Here is a 25,752-nt window from a genome sequence, read left to right as displayed (position 1 = left end):
AGACCCGTCTTTGTTCTGTCTGTGTTTAAATCCATTTGCACCTCTATGATCACTAACGGCAATGGCACCAATCTCACAGTCGACAACTGAATCGACCAAAGACTTTGATATTATGGCGAAATCTAACCTTGAATACTTTTTATGACAATTGGAGTAAAATGTATATTCCCTTGAACTAGGATTAACTAACCTCCAAATGTCCACTAGGCAAAGACCCTCCATCAGTAATCGAGTAGCCTCTCTGTCCCTGGGTTTGTTCTTATTGATTATCTCCGGCCAGTATTACCTGCCCCTCACGATCACACATCTTGTTAATTCTGTGAAAAAAATCTGGCTCTTCTTTATTAGGTGCATAGAAATCACACAAAGCCACTCGGACCCCACTGATTAAAGCTTCTTTATCATTATATTTTTCAGCAACACGAAGCTTAATTTTGTATTAATAAGGATCAAAACACCATTTTGTTTACTTGAATATGAAAAACGGAAATATATTCTGATGTTATTTTATTCAGAACATACCTTTTGAATTTTCAGAGTATTATTATATAAGTATATTTATGAACCCTTGAGAGAGATATGTTTACCTGGTTACTCGGGTGGGGGGTGTCTCACAGGAAGTCTGTGTCGAGTCTGCGTGGGTTCTCGCCCACAGGTGTGAGAGTGACTGGTTGTCTCGCTGTGTTAGCTTTAATATATAATAACATTAGACCATATCAAATGTAACGATTGTGTTAATTAATATGGCGAAATAACGAGACTGTGGAATTTTGTTGTTGTGGTTGAGGGCCGTTTAAAATGATTTTATTTTGAAGGGGTTTACCGGAAGCTGTCGGCGCTGTTGACGCCAATTGGCTGCTTGCCTGCTGCGGCTCGTCGGAGCAGACGGACAAACATGGACGTCACATGTGAGAGAATGACCTGATCATGGACCGTAGAGCCCGCCGCGGGAACAACCAGCACCGACACACAGGTACCGGGGACCGGAGGGGCCGAGGAGAACGGGCCGTGTTTCACGCGCGACTCGGAGCGACCGCCGCGCTAGCTGCGGGTGGGACTAGCTTAACGGAACCGCGTTTAATGTCAACATCTACAGCTGCCCGGTGTGCGAACCGGGAGGAACGGAACCGTGCTCCAGCGGGCCTCGGTGGGCTCGCCGTGTTCCCGCTGTTCGCGAAAGCGGGTCGCGTTGCGGTAAACGCGCAGAACGGGACTCAAAAACGAGCGCACCCAGGCGGCCATTCTCCGTCCGATAATGGAACCCGCGTCCAGCTGGGGCCGCTCGGCGCTCCGGCGGCGGCCAGCGTCGGTCCGCGGGCTCAGAGAAGGCCTAACCCGGAGCTATGTGGTGGTTTTCACCGTTCTTCAGTCTCGAACCTGTTTATTGAAGCGTGGAAATGACGCGTGCAGAGCCCTGTCCGATAATGGAACCCCGTTGGGATGTTGTGGAGGAGGTTTTGGATGTCCCGCAGCTGATGTCCCCCCAGCACCAGCACCTGTCTGCACACCTGTCTGTCTCCTTGTTGCACCTACGAGGCATGTTCAGCGGGGGACAAATTAAAGGAAAAGCCTGCATGAAGGAAGCTGCTGCTGCTTTCTCTTCTGCATCACTCCTCCAGCACTGAGCTCCACCATCATCCTCAAACTCCTGAAGGTAGACAGGGCCCTCTAACCTGCAACCACAAAGCCTGAGCTCAGGTGAAATCCACGGAGGCTCCTTCCTCCTCAGTCAGAGCCAAGCTCACCTTCCCGTTCTTTTTCCTTTAATTTGTCCCTGTCTGTGTTGTAGGTTTGCTTTCATGGAGAACGAAATCATCAGATTATTAAAACGGACAAATCAGAAATCAGCACGGTGAGCTCGATCATCTGATCATCTGGTTGCCGGTTCGAGCCCCGGCTCGGACAGTCTCGGTCGTTGCGTCCTTGGGCAACACACTTCACCTGCCGCCTACTGGTGGTGGTCAGAGGGGCCGATGGCGCGATATGGCAGCCTGGCCTCTGTCAGTCTGCCCCAGGGCAGCTGTGGCTGCAGCTGTAGCTGCCTCCACCAGTGTATGAATGTGAGAGTGAGTGAACAGTGGGATTGTACAGCGCTATATAAATGCAATCCATTATTATTTATTATTATTATTAAAACTGATCAATACCGATCGATCAGTTTGCTGCTGATACAAACAGCAATCAATAGATTCATATTTTCATTGTACGGCAGGTCAGCGATTAACAAAGGAGGAAAAGTGAACACGAGCAGCAACAATCGAGGAAATAAAAAATAAATGTATTTAAAATTCAATAAAATATAAAAAAGAACTCAAAATAACTCGAACTGAAAATGAAATGTTAATAATTCTGATGTGAAACCAGCTTCATGCAAGTCACATGACTTCCTTCCTGAGGCCTGGCTTGGATGTGATTGGTCCGTGTGACTAGAACAGGTAAACGCAGCAAAGCTGTGGCGGCGAGGAAACCTGAGACGCCCGCAGGACGTGTCGCTTCTTGCAAAGAATTTGTAGCTGCAGAGCGAAGCCGCGGTCATGTGACGGATCACAAAGAACAGGAGCGTGTCAGACGCTGATAACATACCTGCTGCACACCTGAAGGCTGAAAACCGCCCAGACTGTGTGATGTCATCAGAGGGCGTGGCCTCGTAGCAGTTATTTAAATAATAATAACAATAATAATAATAATAATAATGGATACTTTATTGATCCCCATGGGGAAATTACTTGTTTTTCTCTGCATTTGACCCATTCACTCAGTGAAGCAGTGGGCAGCCCACTAAGCAGGCGCCCGGGGAGCAGTGTGTAGGGACGGTACCTTGCTCAGGGGTACCTCAGGGTAGCCGTTAAGTGGATTCGAACCGCCGACCTTCCGATCATGGGGCGACCACTTTACCTACTGAGCTATCCCTGCTCCTGATTGGACGTCTGTGGTTTTTTTGCTGACACGCTCCTGTCTCGTGTTAGAAATGAGACCTGCTGCTCAGACCTTTGATACATGAAGGTGACCTTTAACCTTTACTCTGAGCTGAAACGGAGCTGGTTACACATGAGCAGGTTATTACCATTGCAACCATAAAGGGGGCGTGGTCACATTCATCACATTCATCTTCATAATCTGACCTTCGGTGTACCACCTGGATGACCTTTGACCTGACTAACTGTAAATAGTGATGGACTGAATTTGTGGGTCGACTCTGAGACCCGGTCAGGAGCTGGTTTAGTTTTAGTGGTTTGTGCATGAGGACTGGTTAGTGCTGGTTTTAGCACTGGGTGGTTTTAGGGGTGCAGAATGTGGTGGGATGGGAGCGTTACGAGCCGACTGGAGCATAAACTGGAACGCCGTGTCTGCAGACTTGGGGCTCAGCATTCTTCCTGTGATGCGTTCACTGCCTCCGCGCTGAACTGGGACGCGTGAGCGACTCTGTTTCCAGGACATTACGCAACGACTCAGCCTCCATTTGGACGGTTTCATGTCCCGAACGTTGCTGCGGGGCGTGAGCTGACAGTTATGTAACGGGACTGGTCGGGCTGACCTCTGACCTCTGTCCTCCTGTGATGGAAGTGTTTTTGAACGGTCGCCACACGTCCGCGTTTTTAAAAAGGCCTCGGAGGTTTCCTGAAGCTGAAGTCTGCAGGGACTATTTTCAGCAGTGGATTGATCCACAGTCAGTGCAAGATGACTTCCTGTGACTGAAGTGGACTCAGAAGGGGGAAGCTGAACTTTGACCTCTGACCCGTTAGCTGTGCGTGTTGTCATGGATTCAGCGGTCTGAGCGTGCTCTGCCATGTTGGCCGACGTCCAGAGTTTTTTCCTTTTTCCTTTAGAATAACACGAGTGAACTTGAGATCGATTTAGTGTGGCCTTTTAGAGCAGAGTCTGAGAAATGACCTCTGACCTCGGTGGGGAGGTGGGTGTCAGCCATGTTGGAACAACAACATGCAGAAGACACAGCGTGCGTGTTGTTGAGGAAAACGCCTGATTGGTCTGATTCTTGTGTTGCTCTACAAGGCGCAGTTCCTGCCCAACGCGCACGCTGCACGCTCCCGTGGATTAGCTTGCTGCCCCATATGTGGAGTAGACGGGATCGAACCAACGACCTACAGCATCACCAAACAGAGGTCAAAGGTCATTTTTAGTCTGTTGAACCATGCAGGAGTCGCTCAGTCAGGACGATCACACCGCACACTCGGTGTTTGCCTGCAGCTGTCGTGTTTTGAATCTGTGGTTTTATTTTGAAAGGGTAGCATATTTGTTTTGGGCTGGTATAACTTCCTGTTTTAGGGCAGACAGGAAGTCTGACTGCTGGCTCGGAGGAAGCGCAGGTTTGCTGCTTGGTGACGGTCAGCTGTTAGTTTCGTGCTCTTCAGTTTTTATTCTAGCGGCTCACCTGTGCACAGGTGCGTCAGCTGCTCTGTTTGTCCTTCAGTTTATTGCTGAGCCTCCAAACCTTCAACACTAAAACACACACACAGACACACACAGACACACACACAGATCCTGTTTCAGGATGTCCTCTGTAATCCATTCCTGTCTCCTGCTGCTCTCTCGTGTCCTCCATGTTTATCCTCCGGTTCAGGTGCTCACCTGGACTCACCTGACAAATATGACACTAACAATAACAACATGATCTGATGACTGTTTGTAAGCAGCAGACACTGTGATGAATAGCGTTTTATTTCCTGTGCTGTCATTGGTGTTTCCTGATGTCATCACTGTTATCCGTGATGACATCATCGTCCTATATGGGACCAGGAGCTGTGGTCTGAGGTGTGACTGAAGCAGACGCCGAAGCTTCGTCCTGCTGCCTGTTTGTGTGTCTCGGTTGTTCTTCTTCGTCACGGTTGCTGCATCATCATCATGTGACTTAATTTTGGAAGCTGGCAGTGTGTCCTCGGAGCTCCGGCGCTCTGTGGACAGACTAAATTTAGCCTCGTGTATCTGGACCTCCTTCCGTGCTGTCTGTGTGAGGAATATTCTGGATGCCGGTCAGAGTTTAAGGAGCAGCCGGAGCGTCGCTGACCGTCCCCGGCCTTTGTCACGATGCTTTAAATAGCTCGGCTTGCTGGGGGATTCTAAGCTCCGAGGGCCGAGGACGGGTTGGGATACGAGAGCAGCTTCAGTCACACGGAGTGAAGGCGACTCAGAGTAACAGACAGAGTTCTGGGAAATTTCAGCTCCCTGCTGTCATCAGATCGAAGAATTCATTTAATTATGGACTGAATAACTTTGCTGCTGTGGATTCTGAGCGACGGCGGCTGCGCGACGGCGGCTGCGCGACGGCGGCTGCGCTGTGGGGCTCTGAAGGAGCTGAGAGCTGCTGAGCTCAGGCGGCCGTAATGAAGAGTTTTAGTGTTTGTTTTAAAGAGACCACAGAAGAAGAAGGCCGGTGCAGTTGGAGTGACAGGCACTCAGTGACATCACGATGATGATGATGCCGGTCGGCTTCACTGAGGTTGTTCTTCAGAAAGCTGCACATCCCTGAAGCTCCAGAAGTGTGGAGCAGGATCAGAAGTGCGTCCTTCACTGTGTCCCCGTGAAACCACCTGATGACCCGATGACCTCACCTGTGCCTCAGCGAATCTCACGCACACATCAGAGGTTCTGGGTGGTTCTGAGGGCGGTCCCAGTAAGCTGCTCAGGCAGCGTGCTCGCTAACCTCTGATGCACGCTCTGTGGTTTTGTTCTGGTCCCTCAGCGAACTGCGCGCCGCTGAGTAATCACCTGACATTTTTCGAGGGTGCAGAAAGCATCCAAGTAAAACTTGAGTGGGCGTGGTTCAGGTGCACATCAGCCCAGCTGATCACCGACGGTCAGGGTTAAAGGTCGGGGTTTTATCCGGGTTAAATGTGTTTACGGTGTGGAGGTGAACTACTGAGCATGCTCGTACGGTTCCCTCGGTCTGCTCTCTGCGGCGTTCGGTATGACTAACGTTAGGTAACGGGCGCCGCGGCCTCGGAGCGGTGGACGGGGGGAAGTTTAATGGTCTGACAGGAAATAAAAAATAAAATGCCAGACTGGGACTGGACGCTTCCTGATTGGACACAGGGTCACATGCTCGTCCTAACAGACCAATAACAATAGTGTTCTCGTCACCGACGCTCACGCAAACACACGACTCTTCCTGGGCTCACGCCCTTTTCCTGAGATCTGATTGGTCAGCAGGTGATGGTTTCTTACCTGTCGATCTCTAATCTCGAAGGTGTGCGGCATTGGTTACCATGGTGATGTACCTGGTAAGAAGTGAAGCACCTTCGTAACACCCAGAGCCTGATGGGAAAATGTGAGCGAGTGACCGCAGCCGCAGGCAGTCATGTGACAGTGACGTCACTGAGGCTGCTGATGCCAGTGAGTGACTGCAGCGTGACGCCCCGGGAGACACAGAGGCGCTGTGATTCAACAAACCCCGCCCCCAGTGGCTAGTACCAGTTACCAGTTAACACACACACACACAACCCCGTTCAGCTATCTTAGTGAGGACCTTCATTGACATAATGGTTTCCTAGCTGCGAACCCTAACCATGAATGAACGCCTGACCCTGAACGTAAACCTAATGGTCACCCTGACACTAAAACCACATTTTGAGCCTCGAAAATGTCTTCAAACGTGTGAGGACCGGGCGCACGCACACACGCACACGCACACACACACACAGACACACCCACTTCCTGTTTGCTGTCACCTCTACTTCGGGGGAAACAGCGCTGCTTTCACACCTTCCTGCCTCGCCGCTCACGCTCACACTGGAAATGAAAGCTCTATTTTTCTCCCTCGCTGCACCGCTCACTTCCTGTGGCAGCCGCTCGCTCTAACGCGCTGCAGCGAGCGAGGCGTGTGACTGACAGCTCGTCAGCCTGGACGCACGGACCGATCCACGATCGCAGTAAGAGCCCGTTTGTGTTTGTTCGTGTGTTAGGCTTCGTCGCGCTCGTGGTCAGTAAAACCTCGCCGTCTTCTTAGCTCGGCACCTCGGCACGGTCCCGCCGGAGCTGCCAGATTGGTCGGTTTGGTGATCGATGCGTCGCTCAGCAGGAAGTGAAGCGTGCAGTCTGTGGAAGCTAGAGACCCGAGCAGAGCTCAGACACTCCTCTCACACACTCACGCTCACACACATGCAGTGAGGGTAACCTCTGGGTTCGAACAGAACAGCACACCTGAGCCTCACCTGGGCGGAGTCAGGCATCGACAGCTCAGGCGTTTGGCCCAAACAACACACCTGACATGTGGCTCACATCACCTGAGTCAGGTGTGACAGGTGATCAGCTGATGTTTGGTTTGCACAGGTGCAGATGTCTGTGCGGCGCAGGACGATGCTGGGATAGGAGCAGATGGAGGCAGGTGATTGGCTGTACCTGTAGGTCAGGTGACCTCCTGCTCATGGTTCCACGTTTGTAGTACATAGTTTCATGTACTTTGGTGACCTCGTTACACACCTGTGTTACTTTCCCTCACGCCGTATCATCGCAGCGCTGACCTCTAACCAGCGTCAGGGAGCGTGAGAAAACCAGGCGCTTCTTCAGGTGTGCGAGACAAACCGCCGCTCGCAGCGGAGGAGAGGTTCCGGTTTCAGCTGCGATCGGGATTATTATTAACCGTTTCACTTCCTCTTAGGTGCTTCACTTCCTGCTGCGCTCGAACAGTTTGTTGAAACTGTTTAAAGGGTCAGAGGTCAGACTGCTGCAGAGGGAGGCCCGACACCGACAGCCCCACCGTGTTTGTGCCGTTTGGTGCGTTTTAATGACAACGGGCTAGGCGAGCCCAGAGAGGCGGAGCTCTGGTTTGATGAGAGGAGTTTGCTCCACCCTTTTGTCCAAACTGCTGGAGACGAAAAGCTCAAATGTAAAAAGCAGGACCTCAGGAGTGACTTAAACCAGCGGGTGATGTCTGTGTTCTGGAGGTCAGAGGTCAGAGTGTGTGGTTGCCCCTCACGCTTGGCAAGGGCGGGGTTTTAAAGGTTTGAGTGTTTGATGCTGGTCTGTGAGGAAATCTAACCCGTCTCTGGGATTTCCAGTGTGTGTGTGTGTGTGTGTGTGTGTGTGTGTGTGTGTGTGTGTGTGTGTGTGTGTGTGTCTGTGTGTGTGTCTGTGTGCGTGTGTGTGTGCGTGTGTGTCTGTGTGTGTGTGTCTGTGTGTGTGCGTGTGTGTGTGTGTGTGTGTGTGTGTGTGTGTGTGCGTTTCCACTGTTGCATATTAAAAAGGGAACTGACTGATGAAAGCAGCTGTTTCAGCTGAAATGTCTGTGATAACTCAGCAAACACAGGCTGGTGCGTTTGATTTCAAGACCAGGGCGCGCCGTCTGATGTCACATTTTATTTAACCAGGTCGGACCCCTCAGGTGTGTGCAGACAGCAGGCGACACGAGCAGATTCTACCTGTGAATCAGCTGCTGCTCGAGCTCCGCACCCGAGCCCGTGTTCACCTGGTGCAGACTGGGTTTATGAACTGGTGCAGACTGGCTCAGTGTTGGTTTGGACTTTCAGCCCATGCACGTTCCTGTGTCACGGAGCTGAGTGGGTTTGTTTCATGTTTGATGTTAAACTCGTGTTTCAGGCTCACCGCGTGGGCCGGGCCTGGTCTTGGTCTGAAGGTGTCAGGTAACGGTGTTCGGGGGTTTTCCTTTCCTACTAAACGGTTATTTTGTCACCGGGGGAAGTTGTGTCGTATCTGCACAGGATGAAGTATTTTAGTGTTTACCACAGCAGCTGACTGTGACTCACTACAGCTCAGTTTCTCCTTTTCTTATTCTGCTTTTAGATCAGCTCAGGTCCAGCTGAGGCTTTTCTGACTCTTACACAGAACCTGGTGACAAACTGGGATTGTGCTCATAGAGGCTGGTTTGGTTTTACTCTGGGTTGGGATGGGCTCATTTGGGGTCTGATTCATCTTGGACCTTGGTTTTGGACCAGTTTCAGGCCGGTTTAAACTGGTCTGGCGAGCTCCTGTAGGCGGGTCCGTCTCTGATGCTGGGATGGAAACTCCTCGGTGGGTGGTGTCGTGTGTGGATGTGCAAACTGCTGAGGGGGTGGAGGTGTGCTCGGTGACGACGGACAGCAGGTTTGTGTTAAAGAGATAACGCCGTGTTTTATCACCTCGCTGCGTGACGTCATTGATGAACAGGAAGCAGGTCGCCTGTCCGCTTCCTGTTTGCCAGCTGACCTCTGACCCTCCGATTGCTGAACTTCCTCTTCAACTGGTCCCTCTCACTTTCACCTTGCGATGACAGCGACGAGCGCGGCGCCGCCCTGCGCGACTGAATATCTCCTCCTCACAGAACAGGAAGGAAAGCAGCTGTTTGGACGTCTGCTGACATCAGCTGTAAAAGTTTAAATCGCGTCTGAGCTGAGGAAGCGGCCGTGTCATCAATAAACCATGAAGAAGAGTCGCTCTGATATTCTCAGGTGAAATGGAGACGCTGAGCGTTTATGCTGAGGTGGAGCGCGACTGAAAAACGCTCGTTTTAAACTTAAAGCTGTGATCGGAGTTTGTCCAAACGCCGTCGCTCACGCTGGAGTTTCCCGGGTTTCCCGAACGCAGCGCTCAGCTGGTCTGTAATTCATGTTTGATGTTAATATCAAATGATTGTTTACCTTCGCACGGCGGTCATGTGATCATGTGCCTTTTAAATCGATACTAACCAAACTCGGCACACGGCTGTGCCCGCTGATGGAGATGTCTTCAGGTTGCCTAGCAACCAGCTAATCACAGCAGTGTAACGTGAACATTAGGGACATCAGCAGAATCAGTAAAAAGTTTTTATTTCACGTTTTCCTGTCAATTGTTTGTTTTTTCTTTTTAGCAGATTAATTTTCTGATTATTGTTTATTTGGATTTGATGGTCTGTTCACTTCCTGTCCGTTCACTTCCTGTCTGATCTGAATGAGCAGTGATGTGTCGAGTTTTTAAATCGGGTTCTTCGCTGTGACGTCACGTGATGGCGTGAAAACATCAGTGAGAGGCTCCTCAGCCAATCAGAGGAGAGTTTACAGTTAGAGAAGACTGATTTGAAACACACACACACACACACACACACACACACACACACACACACACACACACACACACACACTCTTCAGTTTAATCGCACGTCGTAGCAGAATCAGCGTCGGTGTTTACCGTCACGCTCCGTCAGGGCGGATCCACACAGCAGCCTCTCTGCTGCTCTCTGATTGGTTGATTCGGGGCTGCGAGTCATCGTCCCGACCTCCAGTGTGTGTCAGATTCAAGGTCCAGTAATAATCTAACTATTTGAAAAAGTAATCTATTACCCTGGAGCGTATCAGAGTTGGTGTAAATACCGGCGTTGGGCCACGCCTGCTGGTGATGTCACGTTTGCAGTAATGTATTTGGTGTGACTGACTGTATTTTCTGCTGCTGTTCATCTGCAAGCTGCTTTGCAGCCCGCCTGCTGTGGTGACCTGTGCTCTCTGTCCTGCAGTGGAGGATCGACAGGAGGCATGACCGAGGAGAAATGTCCCCAGCTGGTGGACTACTTTGTAGTGGCTGGCCTGGACCCCGCGGGGCCGTGGAGGCCCCTGGACGAGGATGGGAAGGCCGCCGCCTCCTCGACGACGTCCTCGTCTTCTTCCTCGACGGGCCGGGCGGCAGAGCCCGTGACGGACCTGGTGGTGATCGCCCGGGGGCTCGGGGAGGACGTTCCCGAGGGCTTCACCTGCATCGAGAAGACGCTGGGCGGACACTCGGCCGAGCTGAGCGCCGGCCTCATCAACAACCCGCACCTGTACCTGTGTTACCGCCGAGGGCGGGACAAGCCGCCCATCCTGGACCTGGGGTGAGACGCACACACGTTTGTGGTTATGAGCTGTGATGTGTTTAAATCCTCAGACTGGTGCCGGCACGATTTCCACCTGAGAGCCGACTGATTTTGTCGATTCAGAGTTGAAGCTGAATGAAAAAACGTTTTCTTCGTGAGAATTTAACGTTAAAAACATTCGACGTGTTTTATTTTGCGTCAGCTGTATATCAATAAGAAATCCTCGTTATTCTTTTTCATCCAGCGCTCGTTTCGTGGTGTCTGTCAGTAACAGCTGGAGCGTGCGAGGCTCTGATGCAGCTGCAGGGTCTCTGGCTCGTGCGGTGCTTATTAAAGCCGAGGTTATGTCATCCACAGGATTATGTAACGCAGTGGGCAGGCCGTCGTGCTCGCCTCGTTAGTTTACACTCAGTGTTGGGAAATAACGAGCTTAGTCCTTTCAGATTAGGTGGAGCTGCAGGTTTGGACAGACCTCCAACCTCGGAGGGAACCCAGCCTTGTCCGCCTCCTGTTAGCAGGATAGGTGACAGTGGGGAGGAAGAACTGTGTTTAAACAGGAAGGACAGTCGTCTGAGGGCCTGGTTGGGGTGAGGGAGGGAGAGGGTGAGAAAAGGTGTGAGCAGCGTTCCTCCCTGCGGCGGTTCAGGCTGTGGTTAGCGATCATCGCACTGATGGTGCGACCGATGGAGGCGCTCTGATGCACTGCCCTGTCTGCAGGGTTCTGTACGAGGGGAAGGAGCAGCTGAAGCAGGGCTGGTACGTTATTGAAACCACGCCGTACAGCCGCTCGGCGAGCCTGAGCGCGGGCGGCGCCCCCACGGCTCATCGGGTCTTCCTGACGTACCGCCGGGCTCCGGACTCGCAGGGCCTCCACACGCTGGGCGTCACCGACATCGCCCTGCTGCTGCCCAGCAAGGGCGAGGTGGCGCCGCACACCTTCTGCAGAGTCGACAAGAACCTGAACACGGGCATGGTGAGTGCGGGGAGGCGGGGGTGTTTCAGGGGTTTGAGCCCCCTGTGAGTGCTGCGTCACTGACCCTGTCGCTGTTTGTGTGTCTGCAGTGGGGCCCAGCACTGCACGTGTGCTACAAGAGAGCCGTGGCTACAGCCAACGCCCTGGTGTTCGAGGCCGGTGAGTACCCGCGTGACCCCGTGTGTTTTCAGCCTCCTGCAGGAGGCGAGAGTTAGAAACGCTGCAGAGACACGGGGAGGTTCCCCCAGTCTGTGCAGCACAGCTCCCAGCTGCTCACATGGGTGATGGTTTTCATCATATGGAGCTCCCAGTACGCTCCCAGTGGAAAACCAGAACTAAGGGTCGCAATAAATCCAACAGGAAAAGTCAGGATCTGTGCTGGAGTAATCAGAGTATCGCTGCCCGCAGATCTGATCAGCCGCTACCCGGAGGAGGACCTGGACTCGTTTCCTCTGCCCGAGTCGGTGCCGGTCTTCTGCCTGCCGATGGGCGTCACCGTGGAGAGCTGGCCTCAGAACACCAAGTACCAGCTGCCCGTCTTCTCCACCTTCGTCCTCACCTCCGCCTCCGGGGACAAGGTGGGTTAGCTGGAACCACAGATGATCAGCGGGTGGAGGTGATCCGTTGTGTTGTTTACTGTGCAGTTACAACTTTGATGCTTTAAACCATTGTTACACAGAGCAGCGAGGTCGTCTTTCAGTCCGACCTCTGAACCGTAAACTAGCTCCTAACTCGAGCATGAACCGCTGTTACGTCTCCATCTTTGCTTCGTCCCTGCAGGTTTACGGCGCCGCCATCCAGTTTTACGAGTCGTTCTGCAGAGAGCTGCTGTCGGAGCGGCAGAGCATCCGCCTCGGTCTGCTGAGCGTCGTCGACCGGCGGCCCATCACCAACCGCAGCCTGCAGGTGAAGAAGAGCATCTGCGTCCTCTCTCACTGGCCCTTCTTCACCGTCTTCCAGAAGTTCCTCACCTTCGTCTACAGATACTCCATCTCCGGGCCCCACGTGCTGCCGATCGAGAAGTCCGTGAACCGTCTTCTCTCTCGGTCAGAGGCCTTCACACCGGCCTCTGACCGATAAACGCCTGCCAGCTGATTAAAAACACGTTATCACGTATGATCTGTGCACAGAAGCGATGTGTGCTGATGTCCGTTTCCTGGTTTTTTTTGTTCCCCTCCTGCAGACACATCTCCAGCTTCATGCACAACGTCCCGTTTCCTTCCCCGCAGCGTCCTCGAATCCTCGTTCAGGTAAGACCCAACGAACCGACCGTGCAAATGTTTCGCCTTCTGAAAGTTCACAGCGCTGTCATGTTGTTCCGCACTGATACAACAAACCTGACGCAGGTTTGTGTGAGCTGGAGCAGGAAGTGTTTGTCCTCCAGGTCATTGCATTTGCATTAGATTTCTTCCTGCAGAGCGCCTCGACGCTGCACGGTGGACAAATGTGTTGTTTGTGTGACTGCTTCCTGTGGCAGCTCTTCCTCCCCACAGTTGCCAAGTTTTCCCTCTGATGGACGGTGTCAATAAAACTGAGATCAAACGTGACTGACGTTGTGTAATTATCCTCACTTTGTAGATCGGATCGTGTTTTTCTGATGAAACGCGTAGATGGACGAAAACGCTGTGACTTTATTCTTTGCTCCCTCCTGACAGGACGTAGGAGGCGATCTGTTTGCAGAACAAACCGGGTAACGGCGCCCACTCAGAGCCTCTCCATGAATCACTCTCATCCTGAAATCATGATTTTTAACAAGAAACAAACCTGGGTGATGATCAGTGAGGGCTTCACGTGTGATTTTACTTGATTTGGATTAATCACGTCACAGTCGCTCGTTTATTCCTGGACTTTACCAGTGCGGCTTTGCATGAGTCACAGTTCAGAATAATCCTTCTTTGTCTGGTACTCGGTTCAAAGATCCTTTTAGTTCTTGAGAAGATGGTGTGTGTGTGTGTGTGTGTGTACTGATGCCAGCTGTGTGTGTTCGCAGCTCTCGCCGTACGACAACCTGCTGCTCTGCCAGCCTGTCTCCTCGCCGCTCCCGCTCAGGTGAGTGCCAGCTTTATCCAGACGAACCACAGTACCTTTACCGTCACGCCTGTGTTTGACCTTTGACCCCTGTGTGTTTACGATAGCGGCGCGAGCTTCCTGAAGCTGCTGCAGAACCTCGGCCCAGAAAACGCCTGCACGCTGCTGCTCGCCGTCCTCACTGAACACAAGCTGCTGCTGCACTCGCTCCGACCTGACGTCCTCACCTCTGTCAGCGAGGCCCTCGTCTCCGTAAGACGCGCACACGCCCTCATTCCAAATGACAAAAGTCCCAATGCTTCATCTTTATTCTCGTGGGCCAATTAAAATGAGGGCCCCCGCTGGCCCCTGAGCCACGGATTGAAAACACTGAATCCAAAGCAAATCTAGAGTTTGTTCCGGGCGGGAGGATAAATCTTTCCTTGTGATCCCGTCAGCAGGTTCATGGTTTGCAGACAGGCCTGAATCTGTCCTGGAAGTTTGTAACTCCGGTTTCTGTGTCCAGATGACGTTCCCGCTCCGCTGGCTCTGTCCCTACATCCCTCTGTGCCCGCTGCAGATGGCAGACGTGTTGCTGGCACCGATGCCCTTCATCGTGGGCGTCCACTCCAGCTACTTCGACCTGCACGACCCCCCCACCGATGTGGTGTGTGTTGACCTGGACGCCAACACCATCTTCCAGTGAGTCTGACGCCACCTGTGCACCGAGCCCAGGATAGATGGTTAAAAAGCTCCCTTTATTCGTATCTTCAGCAGTCTTCTTCCTGCATCTGCTCTGATAATCTTTGATTATCCACAGGAACCAAACAGTTTGTGTATCCGGCTGTAAACATGTTTATTTCTGCTGAATAGTTTTAACACGGGAGTCTATGGGGCTGCCTCTCTGCTGCCTCTGCTGGACGTCAGAGGAACTGCAGCATTTGATGTTTCAGCATTATCTTCATTGGAGAAAACTTTCCTCTTCCTCGTTTCAGGTCAGATGACAAGAAGCCACTGTCATGGCGTTCGTTACCCAGGAAACACGGCAAGATGCTGTTCAACGTCCTCACCAACCTCCACAAGACGCTGGAGAAGAGTGAGCGACTGCAACGGCTGAACACATGAACCAGTGTGTAAACAGGGTTGCGTCATTTAGTGACTCTCACTTCTTGTGGCTGCAGTTTGCACTCCCGGCCAGGAGGAGGCGACGCTGGAGTTCCTGCTGACCGACTACGACCAAATCTACAGGCGTCAGAAGCAGCTGGAGCTGGAGATCCAGGAGGCCTTCCTGCGCTTCATGAGCTGCCTGCTGCGAGGCTACAGAGCCTTCCTGCTGCCCATCACGCAGGCGCCGTCCGACACCACCACCGACTGCAGCTCCCTGTTCAACCTGCAGGGTGCGCCCTTCGTAACGTTGGCGGCTTTTGTGTGCAGAGCTGTGAATCGGGGCGTGTGATGCACACGCTGTGAGTGAAGCTGCGCCTCTTCCTCTTTGTGCCGCAGGTTTCCTGAAGTCTCGCGATCGAACGCAGCAGAAGTTTTACACCCAGCTGACCAAGACGCAGATGTTCACCCAGTTCATCGAGGAGTGCTCGTTCGTCAGCGACCGCCACGCCTGCCTCGAGTTCTTCGACGAGTGCGTGCAGAAGGTCAGAGCGGCGATGCTTTCTCGCGTTGCTCGGCTAGCGCCCAGCTAAGGTTTTGATTGGTGTTCTCTTGCTAAGCAGGTGGACGTGGAGAAACCGGAGGAGGTGAGGCTGATCGATCTGGACGAGACGCACAGCGGCGAGCACACCGTCTTCATCATGCCTCCCGAGGAACCGCAGGAACCTGATGGGTCTGAGTGCCCCGCCCTCTACAGGTACAGCTCCGCCCTCAGGGGCCATTGAAATGGGTGGGGTGGCTTGTTTGCTGTGGAGGTGGGAGGATGGTCAGGATGTTAACCCAGGTGACCCGTTTCCTTCTGTATGTTAGCCAATGAGCTTCCATCCTTCTGCCATCACGTAGCGTCTCGATGTGAACAGACCGTTTCAACACTTTTCATTAAACACGTTTTTATTTGCTGCGTGCAAACAGACTGAATGGCGTCCTCTCGGGGAGGAGGAGCCACGTCAGCCGTACCACCTGCTCACACTTGTTTCCCTCTCACCTGTCCAGTTACGAGACCTTCCCCACCCTCAAACTAGAGCTCTTCGACCAGCCCCAGGACCAACTCCGCGTCCCAGCCAAGGGCAGCGCTCCCAGTAGCCCCGCCCCCCGCCGCACCAAACAGGTAAGACAAAGATACTGAGCAGAAATGATCTGGTCCCGTGTTGTGTTCATTCGTGTGTACAGAGCACGCTCCGACGGGAGCAGCGATGCGTTCAGGGGAGCGCCGCGCGTGGAGGTTTCCTCCCGTCCTCTGAGCTGAAGCTAGCTGTGACCCAGTTTCCCTCAGAGTGGAGGCGAGAGGAGGAGCTTTAACAGGCGTCCATTCATCATTGTAATTTAATGAACTGGTATCAATATTTCAGCACTCATTAAACATGCAGAGGCCACAGACGGCGTGACTGAGAGCGGCACAGACGGTGTTTTCTGATCTGAGCAGGAGGAGAGCATGCTGGGAGGATTTAGTCAAGTACACATCGCAGCAGTGCTGTTAAAGCTCCTCCTGCAGGAGAGCTGCAGTTTCATCAGTGGGAGTGAATCTCATTTCTACTGCTCGCTGAAAACCGTCACAGCCTGCAATTCCTCCCATGTCCACTTGAGGCTCCACGCCTAGCCTCAGCCCGCTCTCTGCTGTCGTCGAGCTAACTCACTGGACGCTCTGCAAACACAGACGACAGGCATCCTGATTAAACTAATAGTCATAATATCAGAGCTGTGATTGGTTCCTGTGAGCGATGCTCCTGGAAGTGCTGACACTCTGTGCGCAAAGAGCTGCATAAGAGCAGCGTGCTGCTGCGACGCCGGTCAGCTGTTAGACCGCTAACATTCAATAATGCGTCCGATCCTCAGCTGGACTCTGAGTGCTGTGAGTTTAAAGTCTGAGATTATGACTCAGGTCAAACTGTCACAGGTTTGTAGGCTGGCGTCGGTGCTGGGAGCAGAGGAAGGGATCCTGATTCTGCTGGTCGGAGACCAGTGCAGGCTTCCACTCTGTAAACCCTGCAACAGACTCGGGACCGTGTTCTGATCTGGAGCTCCACAGGGTTCTGTCTCGGGACCCCGTCCTGTTTTCTTTGCACGTGCTCTCTGCAGGTCGATCACCAACATTTACAGCTGTATTTACTAGGGCTGCAACGATACACAAAATTCACGGTTCGATATTTTTTCAATACAAAAAAATGTTCATGCCTTTTTAATTTGTCATTTATTAAAATTATAAATATATATTTTAACTCAAAAGTACAGTTTTTAAATGTAATGTTGCTGAAACAACAAAGGGATAAAAAAATAAATATCTGATGGAGGAATCACTCATCTTTGGAAAAGAGAGTTTATTACAGAGAAATGGCTCTTTCAAAATAAAAGCTCTACTATCTGCTTCTTCTGGGCTATATTCTCAGCAGCATATTAAACATATCAGGTCCCCATAAGGAGAATCCTGTGCTAACGGCTGTCTAAATGACTCGGGTAAAGTTTGTAGCATGGTGCTTGTTGTCTTTGTCTTTGCACTAGGATGATGTCGGAGTAAATGTGCAGTCATATTCGTTGTGTTCCCACTAGTGCTGTCAGCGTTAATCTGAAATGTCGTTAACGGCACAACACGGCAAATCTCCGTTAACGAGCTACCGCCGATCGCCCCGTGCGTGGGGCTGGACGGCCAACACGTTAACGAGCTAACTGCGCTAACACACTAGCTCCCACCCATGTAATTGAGCATTGCATGGCACATCCAACATACTGTTTTACTTTAGTCCATGACGCGCTTACCTTCAGGGTCATACGTCACATGAAAACCAAAATAATTCCAAACGCCAGATCTGAATGAGGGTGCGGGAGGTTCAGTTTGCCATGTTGCAACAAGCTTAGCTTCTGTCTGCTAGCTTGCGCTGCGCTCAGTGAATCTGCATTCGACTACTCCGCCTAGGCTGCACTGTCGAGCGCATCGTCAGAAGGAAAGTTGATAAAATAAATTACAAATGTTGTATTGTTCGATACATATGCGTACCGAACCGAAAGCACTGTATCGAACGGTTCAATATCGATACGAATATCGTTGCACCCCTAATATTTAGCTTCCTAGAAGTGGCTGTTAGACGGCTTGCTGTGTGTTGGGTGTAGAAACTTGATCCTTCCTCAGTTTTTTACAGCGAAACGATCCAAACTGGAGGAGACTCTGCGCTGTTCACTGAGAGGTTGAAGATGAGCTTCAGAGCCTTTCATTAAAACACAAGTTAAAAACTTTGCAATAATCTTGACAGCCCAGAATAATCTCAGGGCTAAATGTGTAAGCATGACTTTGTTTAGGCTGTAATGCAGCGTGCAGCCAGTGCTCAGTTTATTCTCTAACGCGTGACTCGGACGTGATGCTGTGATATTCACATTTCTGTGTTTAAATCTAAAACGTTGATTTTAAAGTCATGATTCAGACGCTGAACACCTGCTCTGACCACCTCCTCCTCCTCCTCCTCCCTCCAGGAGATCAAGTTGGCTCAGAAACGGGCCCAGAAGTACTCGGCAGTGCCGGACATGTGGTCCAAGTGCCTGCTGGGTCACTGCTACGGCCTCTGGTTCATCTACCTGCCCACCTTCGTCCGTGCGGAGACCGCCAAGGTCCGCGCCCTGCACACAGCCTACGACGTCCTCAAACACATGGAGAACCGCAAGGTGGTGCTGCCGGATGAGGTGAGGCTCAGACGGGGTCAAAGGTCGCTGCTGTGACATGTTTATTTGACTTGTTGACCTGAGACGTTTAGAAAAATCCACCCGAGTTTCAGCTGTGACAAACTCGCAGATCGTTGGAGCCCCGAGTGCTGACACGGAGGACTCGAATATGATGATATGAGCACCAGGTTACGCTGTGTGTGTGTGTGTGTGTGTGTGTGTGTGTGTGTGTGTGTGTGTGTGTGTGTGTGTGCGCGCGCGCAGGTGTGTTACCGGATCCTGATGCAGCTGTGTGGTCAGTTTGGGCAGCCAGTCCTCGCCGTCAGAGTCCTGCTGGAGATGAAGAAGGCGGGAATCACACCGAACACCATCACCTACGGATACTACAACAAGGTCACACACGCACAGACACACAGTGACGTGGCGAGGACGGTGCGCGTCACCTGTTCAGGTGTTTTCCTGATGTTACGGCGTGAACTCTGAACGTCCTCGCTGACGCCGTTCTCTCTCCTCAGGCGGTGCTGGAGAGCAAGTGGCCGTCGACCAATCAGGGCGGGCGTCTCCGCTGGGCCAAGCTGAGGAACGTCCTGCTGGCTGTGGCCCAGTTCAGACAGCCAATCAAACGGCGGCAGAAGAGCGGCTCCGTGGGTTCACGTGGAGGTCAGACATCTTTAAGTTTATGATTTTAATTTTCAGACGGCGGGGAGCGTTGATGGCTGACCCCACCATTACGCAGGAAGTAGCCCTGACCTTTCATTTATACGTTTGGTTACAGAAACGGCGGCGGAGTTTGACCGAAGGCCCCGCCCCCACTCCTCTCTGATTCGTCAGTCCAGTTGGAGCGGTCTGAGTGAAAGCTCGAGTCACGAGTCTCTGACTGGCCCGCTGGTGAAGAGCAACAGTCTGAGCAGCATGAAGATGGCGAGCGACAGTAAGAGGCGGCCTGCTCAGCTTCGCCGCGTCCTCCTCTTCCTCTGTGACATCATCGTCTCACTAATTCTCCTTTCTGCCCCACAGAGGTCAAACCGGGTAAGAAGTCCGTCCTCCGTGAGGCGGGGGCCAATGGCTGCGCAGACGCCGTCTCCCGTAAACCCCCGCTGGGACGGCGGGACACGTCCACGCCGCCTCCAGCGCCCTCCGGTGGAGCTCTGGTTCAGCGGAGTCAGGTCTGCCTCTCCAGCTTCTACAAAGAGTGCGTGGAGTCGGCCGACTCGGAGCTGGACTTGCCCGCTGAGGCAGACAGACGGTCAGTTTCACCTTCACCTGTCTGACATCGATTCTGGCCTCTGATTGGACGTTTCTTCACCCGTGTGCGTGTTTGATCCTCAGACCTGCCGATGTGCAGGGCTCGTCCGGCAGGAACAAAGCTGTCGATGAGAACTACAACAACGTCTCCTCCCCGAGCCGAGGAGGACTGGCGGGCAAACTGCAGCAACTCCTCACGCCGACCAAACACCGAGTGTCCGTGCGACGAGCCGCCAGCGTGGGCGACCGGCGCCCGGGAGGAGGGGGAGGAGCGGGAGGAGGAGTGATTGGACGAAGAGTGTCGGACCAGAGGCCGTCGAGGAAAGGTCAAGTGGCCGAAACTCTCCTAAAAGCAAAGGAGAAGCTGGTCAACGCCACATCAGAGGTAACGGCGGCGTCTTCGCGTTTGCTCGTGTCAGATCGTTGCTCGGAGGTGTGTGATGTGAGCCTGCAGCTGTTTGCTGCTGTTGATGGAAGTCTGTGTTGGTTCGTGAGCATCGTCTGCACACATTCCAGTATTAAAGTGTTCCTTGTTTTTGCTCCTCGCAGGTGTTAACAGACTCTCTGTCACTAATCTACTTCCTGTCTTCTCAGAGCTCGCTGTCTGTAGGAAGCGACCTCGACTTGATGGATGTGCCGAGTCCTGCGTATCCTCTACGCCGGTCCTGGGACGCCAATCAGGAGGGGGTGGGAATAGAGGTAAATGGAGCGTGTTTAGGAACGCTGCAGCAACTGGACTGGTCCCGTCGGTTAACCTGAGCCCCTCCCCCCGTGTGTCCAGGTGTTGATGTCCAGCTGCTCGCTTTGTCGTAGCTGCAACTCGCTGGTTTACGACGAGGAGATCATGGCGGGCTGGACATCGGACGACTCCAACCTGAACTCCTCCTGCCCGTTCTGCGGCTCCTCCTTTGTTCCCTTCCTGAACGCCGAGATCTGTGACCTTGGACCCGTCAGCAGGTACAGCTGGTTTAGCACGTTGCTGTGGCCTAAGGTAACCAGAGGTGTTCCTGCAGGACGGACGGCTGCTGGTGGTCAAACTCCAGAAGCATAGATCGTTTATGCCGCATTGACAGGTGTTTCCTTTCCGGAGCTGACTTTTCTTTGCCTTGTCAGTGCGGACCGCTGCAACTGGAACCTGGAGGACGAGGTGGAGAGTGCCGTGAGGCCCCCCAGTGGTCACGAGGCGTCCGTGCGACCCCAGTGTAACGGGCTGAGCGAGGACTCCAGCTCCGAGACCAGCAGCTACTCCGAGACCAGCAGGACCACCACGGTAATGCTCCGCAAAGCCGTTTCTCTCACACATCATCCTCACCGGACGTCTCACTCACAGACTCCACCCCCTCCATCAGGGTTCGTCAGTGGGCGGCGTTCCCCAGGTGACCGTGGCCTACCTGAGCCCTCTGGTTCTGAGGAAGGAGCTGGAGAGTCTGCTGGAGAACGAAGGCGAGGCGGTCCTGGCCCAGCCTCAGTTCCTGGACAACCACTCCATCATCTTCTGGAACCTGGTGTGGTACTTCCAGCGCCTCGGCCTGCCCAACAACCTGCTGCAGCTGGTCCGAGCCTCACCGCTGGTCAGCCAGTTCACACAGGTAACACAGTTAGGTGAAGTTATGGCAGCCAGGTGGGCGTGTCCAAGAGGAGAGAAAAACAAAAAGGGCAAAATGAGGTCGACTGTGGTGAATGTGGGGTCGGCTCGGTGCTGTGTGCCGGCTGGGGTTCGATGTTGAATTTGAAGCCTGCACTTTGGCATCACGTCCACCAGCAGCGTGGCTTTTTTGTCTGCATCGACAGACTGTACAGGACACCTGCTAATCAGTGACATCCCGATAAAACCTGAGCTCACGCCGCGGTGACCTCACAGCAGGCATGTTATCGGTTAGATGACGCCTGGCTGACTCTCGTCGTTTGTGTTTCCCAGTCGGAGAACTCGGCAGTGAGAGTGAGACTCCTGTGGGACACCCTGACCCCCGACACAGACCAGTGGCCCCCCCTCTACGTCCTCTGGAGGATCCACAGTGAGATGAACACACGTTTATTGTTGAGTTGTTGACTTTTTAACATTTAAGCATTTAAGCCGCCATCCTTCTTTCCTTCCAACAGGTGGCGTCCTGATGAGAAGCTACAGCTGGCGGAGGCACAACCACCCGTTCACCCTGTCCTTCCTGGAGGAGGTGCTGCGGTGGGTGGGCATGAATGAGGTGCACAAGGCCGTCACGCTCTTCCTGGACACGCTGGCCAAACAGCCGGGAACCCCCAGGATCCAGAGGTGAGCCGGCAGGCGCAGAAGTTTGTGAAACGGAGACGGGCAGCAGCGAGACGACCTGAAAAACGTTCAGCTGAGGTTTTACTTTGATGCGGTGAGATGTGAATTTTGTGTTTTCTGTCTGGCAGGAGTCTGTACAGAGAGTTCCTCTTCCTCACGCTGGCAGCCATGGGCAAAGATCACGTCGGTAAGAACACGCCACAGGCTAGCAGCTAGCATTATTATTATTAGTATGTTCTGCATTCGTGTTTGTGGGCGTTTCCTGTGAAGCTGATGTCTGTGAATAAATTACAGACATGGACCAAAGGAAGAAATGTTTAGATTTTGGAGGTCAAAGGTCGAGGCTGCCCGCCCGTCCATCCACCCAATCCACTCATCCATCCACCAATACATGCATCCACCCACCCATCACTAAATTGATGGTGCGAACTCTTGGAGTCCACCATTTAATCTCCTAACCTGTCATCAGGAGGTGGAGCCTGGTTTCAGATGATCGCCACACAATCAATTTAACTTTATTCATACAGCGCCAAATCACAACAACAGTCGCCTCAAGGCGCTTTATATTGTACAGTAGATCGTACAATAATATAAAAAGCAACAAGAGTACAATAACCTCAGTTTGATCTGAATGAAGAAGCAGAAAGTTAGCGGCCGTCCGGGCCTTTATGTCTTTAAGACACTCAGGGAGTAAGAGCCAAACCGTGAGGCCCTGCAGGGCTCGAAGATCGCTCAGGTCCATCCTCCTGTCGTGTCACTCTGCAGTATGACTGCTGAGCTCCTCACGGCACCATCAGCAGACGTGTTCATGCTGCGTGGAGACTGCTCCCAGCAGAACAGAGTAACTGGTCAAACAGTGTTAAATCAGGAAGCACACGACTTTGACGGCTGTTCCTTTACATGGGTGTGGTCTGTAGTTCAGTCACAGACTCGCAGATTTTAACCTTCGACATCTTTGAGGTCAGCTGTTCGATGGTAACTCCTCCTCCTCTCTCTCTTACAGCGGCGTTCGATAAGAAGTACAAGACGGCGTACTCTCGGCTCAGCGGTACTCTGGGTCGGGAGGAGCTGCGGAAGAAGCGAGCACAGCCTCCCAGCCCGAAGGCCATCGACTGCAGACGCAGCTTCCACCCGCCTCTCGAATGCTGAAACGGGTCCTGGTGACGTCCCCCGCGCTCGTTCATCCCTGCGAAGGGAAAACGGCGAGCCTTTGGATCCCCGCTGCCTTCACCTGCTCGTGTTCTTCACCTCTCTGCTGCCTCCAGGTGGAGGTCGGAGTGCCGCACTCCTTCCTGTCCTGTCCTTCTTTTGCCTCGTCGGTGTGAATCCAGACGCTCTACGGCTCCATCAACGATCCTGAAAGTAGATCCGGCAGCAGGAGACAAAAGGAACGCACTTCTCTCAGCAGCATTCTGAGCCGTGATTGGTGCAGCGTCGAAGGCGAGGGCTGGTTAGAAGCTCGGGCCGGGCTGCCTGATTTAAAGATGCACTGCATGGTCACGGGCGAGCCTCACAGTTTGTTTTTAAAGCGTGGTCGAGAAGGACTTTCAGACGTTTTTTATTAGTGTTTTTGAACGACTCGTTGTGCTGGGAGTCGTCCAGAAGATGGTCGGCCTGTCACAATGAAGCTGCAGTTTGAGTCTTTCCATGTGACCACAGAGGCCAAGGTTAGGACACAGGAAATGGCAAAAAACCCAAACCTCTCACATCCTCCAGTCACCGCTGGATTCCCTCTGCAGCTTTGTGGTGCTGGTGCACATCAGCGAAGCACGACTGAAGCAGGTGACCTGACACGAGCTTCCACGGAGGCGGAGTGAAAGTCTCGGAGAGCGAGTTAGCAAGCTAAGTACAACAGCGGTCACCTGTAAAACCCGACCAGCGACAAAGATCACCGATCATAACGAGTAGAGTAACCTCCCCCACACACGGCTGTAATCCTCTCATCCACCGCCCGCTGCCTGACCTCCACGATGAAGCTCGAACTATTTCCTGTTAGAATCCAGATGGCAGTACAGGAAGTTCCCCTCTGTTTGGACCTGGAGACTCACCTGGAGGCCCGACGCACTCATTCGGGAAGTGCTGTGTGATGTGAAATCTGTATTATAACAAAGTGTAGATATTTATGGCTCTAATAAAGCAGAGGGTGTAATAAACAGGTTGTTTCAGCGGCAGAATGCAGAGCAGAGCTTTTTGATGGAGCTCAGCGACTCAGCGTTAAGGCTGAAGAGGAAAGAGGACGATTTAATGCACGCTGTCATGTGTTGATGCTCGGAAGCTTCGCTGGTTTCAGCTCAGAGCGTCTGGTTTGGGACAAGCGAGGTCAGAGGAAATAAACGATCCAATTTACAGACAAGTTTCCCTTGAAGGCGTCGCCTTCTCCTTACGGTCCGCCCTGCGAGCACCAGCAGCTACCCTGACCGAGGAATCCGCAGGTCCAGATGATTTGAATCCTGACTCGCTCCGTCACGTCTCTGAGGGTCTTCTAGTTGTACCTGGAGCATTTAGCCTTGCATGGGGTCTTTTATTTTGAAAGGTGGCTTGTTTCTGACTTCCTGTTCTCTGCTCTGAGTAGCTTGGTGTGGTTTCTGTCAAAAATAGCACCCCTGCTTATTTTGAGCAGCAGGAGTCAGGAGTGCCGCATCACTGTGCCCACGGCATTCTGGGTAACACACCTTACCTGATCTGAGAGCTCATTGGTTGTTCAGATAAGCAGTGGGTGGAGCCTCTGCAGATCTTTTGTTAGTTTTTTTTAAATATTAAAAAACAAAAAACTTCATATTTCCTTTTGAGGCCACGTTTGCTGCACGGCTGATGTTTTTGTTGGGTCGTGTGTGATTGTCCTGAACCAGATGCTCAGTTTGTGACCTGATGCCCGTTCACGTCTGGTCTGTCAGCTGACCCACAAAGCTAACAGTTTGCTCTAGGGCGTCTCAGCAGCAGCAGGAATCAAACCGGCGACTTCTCACTGATATTTCCAGCTTCATATTTTTAGTGTCATGGAGCAGCTTTGCATGATTCACAGTTCAGAATAATCCTCCTGTGTCAGGGCTCAGCCCCTCAGTCACCCTCTGCTTTGGCTACTGTCTCTTAAGCTGCCAGCTTTCCTCTGATTGGACAGCTTGCAGAAGCATGCGGGGGACAGATGGCTGAATAAATGTGAGTTTTTGGTTTACAGGGGGGGGGGGCACTGTAACGTGTTATGAGACTAAAGCACGCTCACGCTGATGATTGCGTCATCAGTGAAATAGTTCCTGCTGCAGCCGAGCGCCCCGGAGCCAGGCGTGAACTTCAAGCTGTGGTTAAACTCGTTTGAGTCTGTAACCAGCCAGCTGACCGCCTGTGGTTAGAGCCGGCTCAGGCGGGCGCATTTAAACTGATATTGTGTTTGCTGTTGTAATTTATAAATGCTCGTGATTTCAGTTGTAAATGTTTTTTAAGAAAACAAATAAAAGTGAGCAGAGTTTGCAAATACATTAAATTTATGATTATTTTGGTGTGATATTTCACAGCTGGTGCGGGCTGCTGGACTTCACCGCTGTGAAACTTCCACGTTAGCATTTTAGCGAATCTCTCTTTGAACTGGAGCTCCGACGTCCGAAACCTCACAGCATCGTCACATGACGTTATTAAAAAGTCAAAAGCTCAGAGTGCAGGTGAAGCTAGCGGATGGAGCCGCCGCCTGTC

At 52.4% G+C, this 25,752-nt stretch overlaps 1 protein-coding gene across 2 annotated transcripts; it reads left to right on the top strand.

Annotated features, from left to right (window-relative positions):
- The first annotated feature begins 824 nt into the window (after window positions 1–824).
- On the top strand, window positions 825–25,541 carry dennd4b (DENN/MADD domain containing 4B). Of its 2 annotated transcripts, XM_026186028.2 has the most exons (30): window positions 825–973; window positions 10,436–10,789; window positions 11,489–11,744; window positions 11,834–11,903; window positions 12,153–12,322; window positions 12,525–12,650; window positions 12,928–12,994; window positions 13,400–13,434; window positions 13,735–13,793; window positions 13,880–14,024; window positions 14,278–14,453; window positions 14,747–14,847; window positions 14,933–15,148; window positions 15,255–15,400; window positions 15,479–15,612; window positions 15,909–16,023; window positions 18,375–18,581; window positions 18,825–18,953; window positions 19,076–19,220; window positions 19,336–19,491; window positions 19,578–19,806; window positions 19,890–20,190; window positions 20,400–20,504; window positions 20,587–20,762; window positions 20,919–21,075; window positions 21,155–21,394; window positions 21,724–21,820; window positions 21,906–22,071; window positions 22,197–22,255; window positions 23,072–25,541. In XM_026186028.2, the coding sequence occupies exons 2-30, from the start codon at window positions 10,455–10,457 to the stop codon at window positions 23,215–23,217; spliced, it is 4,464 nt and encodes a 1,487-aa protein (XP_026041813.1). In that variant the 5' UTR covers window positions 825–973; window positions 10,436–10,454; the 3' UTR covers window positions 23,218–25,541. The 2 variants fall into 2 exon arrangements, with proteins under 2 accessions (XP_026041813.1, XP_026041812.1); XM_026186027.2 differs by lacking the exon at window positions 13,400–13,434 and having other exon boundaries at window positions 12,525–12,766.
- The last annotated feature ends 211 nt before the right edge of the window (window positions 25,542–25,752 follow it).

The sequence above is a fragment of the Astatotilapia calliptera genome, chromosome 11 (genome assembly GCF_964374335.1).
Source record: "Astatotilapia calliptera chromosome 11, fAstCal68.1, whole genome shotgun sequence".
NCBI lineage: Eukaryota > Metazoa > Chordata > Actinopteri > Cichliformes > Cichlidae > Astatotilapia > Astatotilapia calliptera.
This window is presented reverse-complemented; position numbering and strand designations above follow the sequence as displayed.

Bases quoted from the DNA above. Each gene is read 5' to 3' on its own strand.
- dennd4b (XM_026186027.2), top strand. From the start codon at position 10,455: ATGACCGAGGAGAAATGTCCCCAGCTGGTGGACTACTTTGTAGTGGCT. The intron at 11,904-12,152 runs GTGAGTACCCGC...CGCTGCCCGCAG, and splicing joins CGCCCTGGTGTTCGAGGCCG to ATCTGATCAGCCGCTACCCG. The intron at 20,505-20,586 runs GTAAATGGAGCG...CCGTGTGTCCAG, and splicing joins AGGAGGGGGTGGGAATAGAG to GTGTTGATGTCCAGCTGCTC.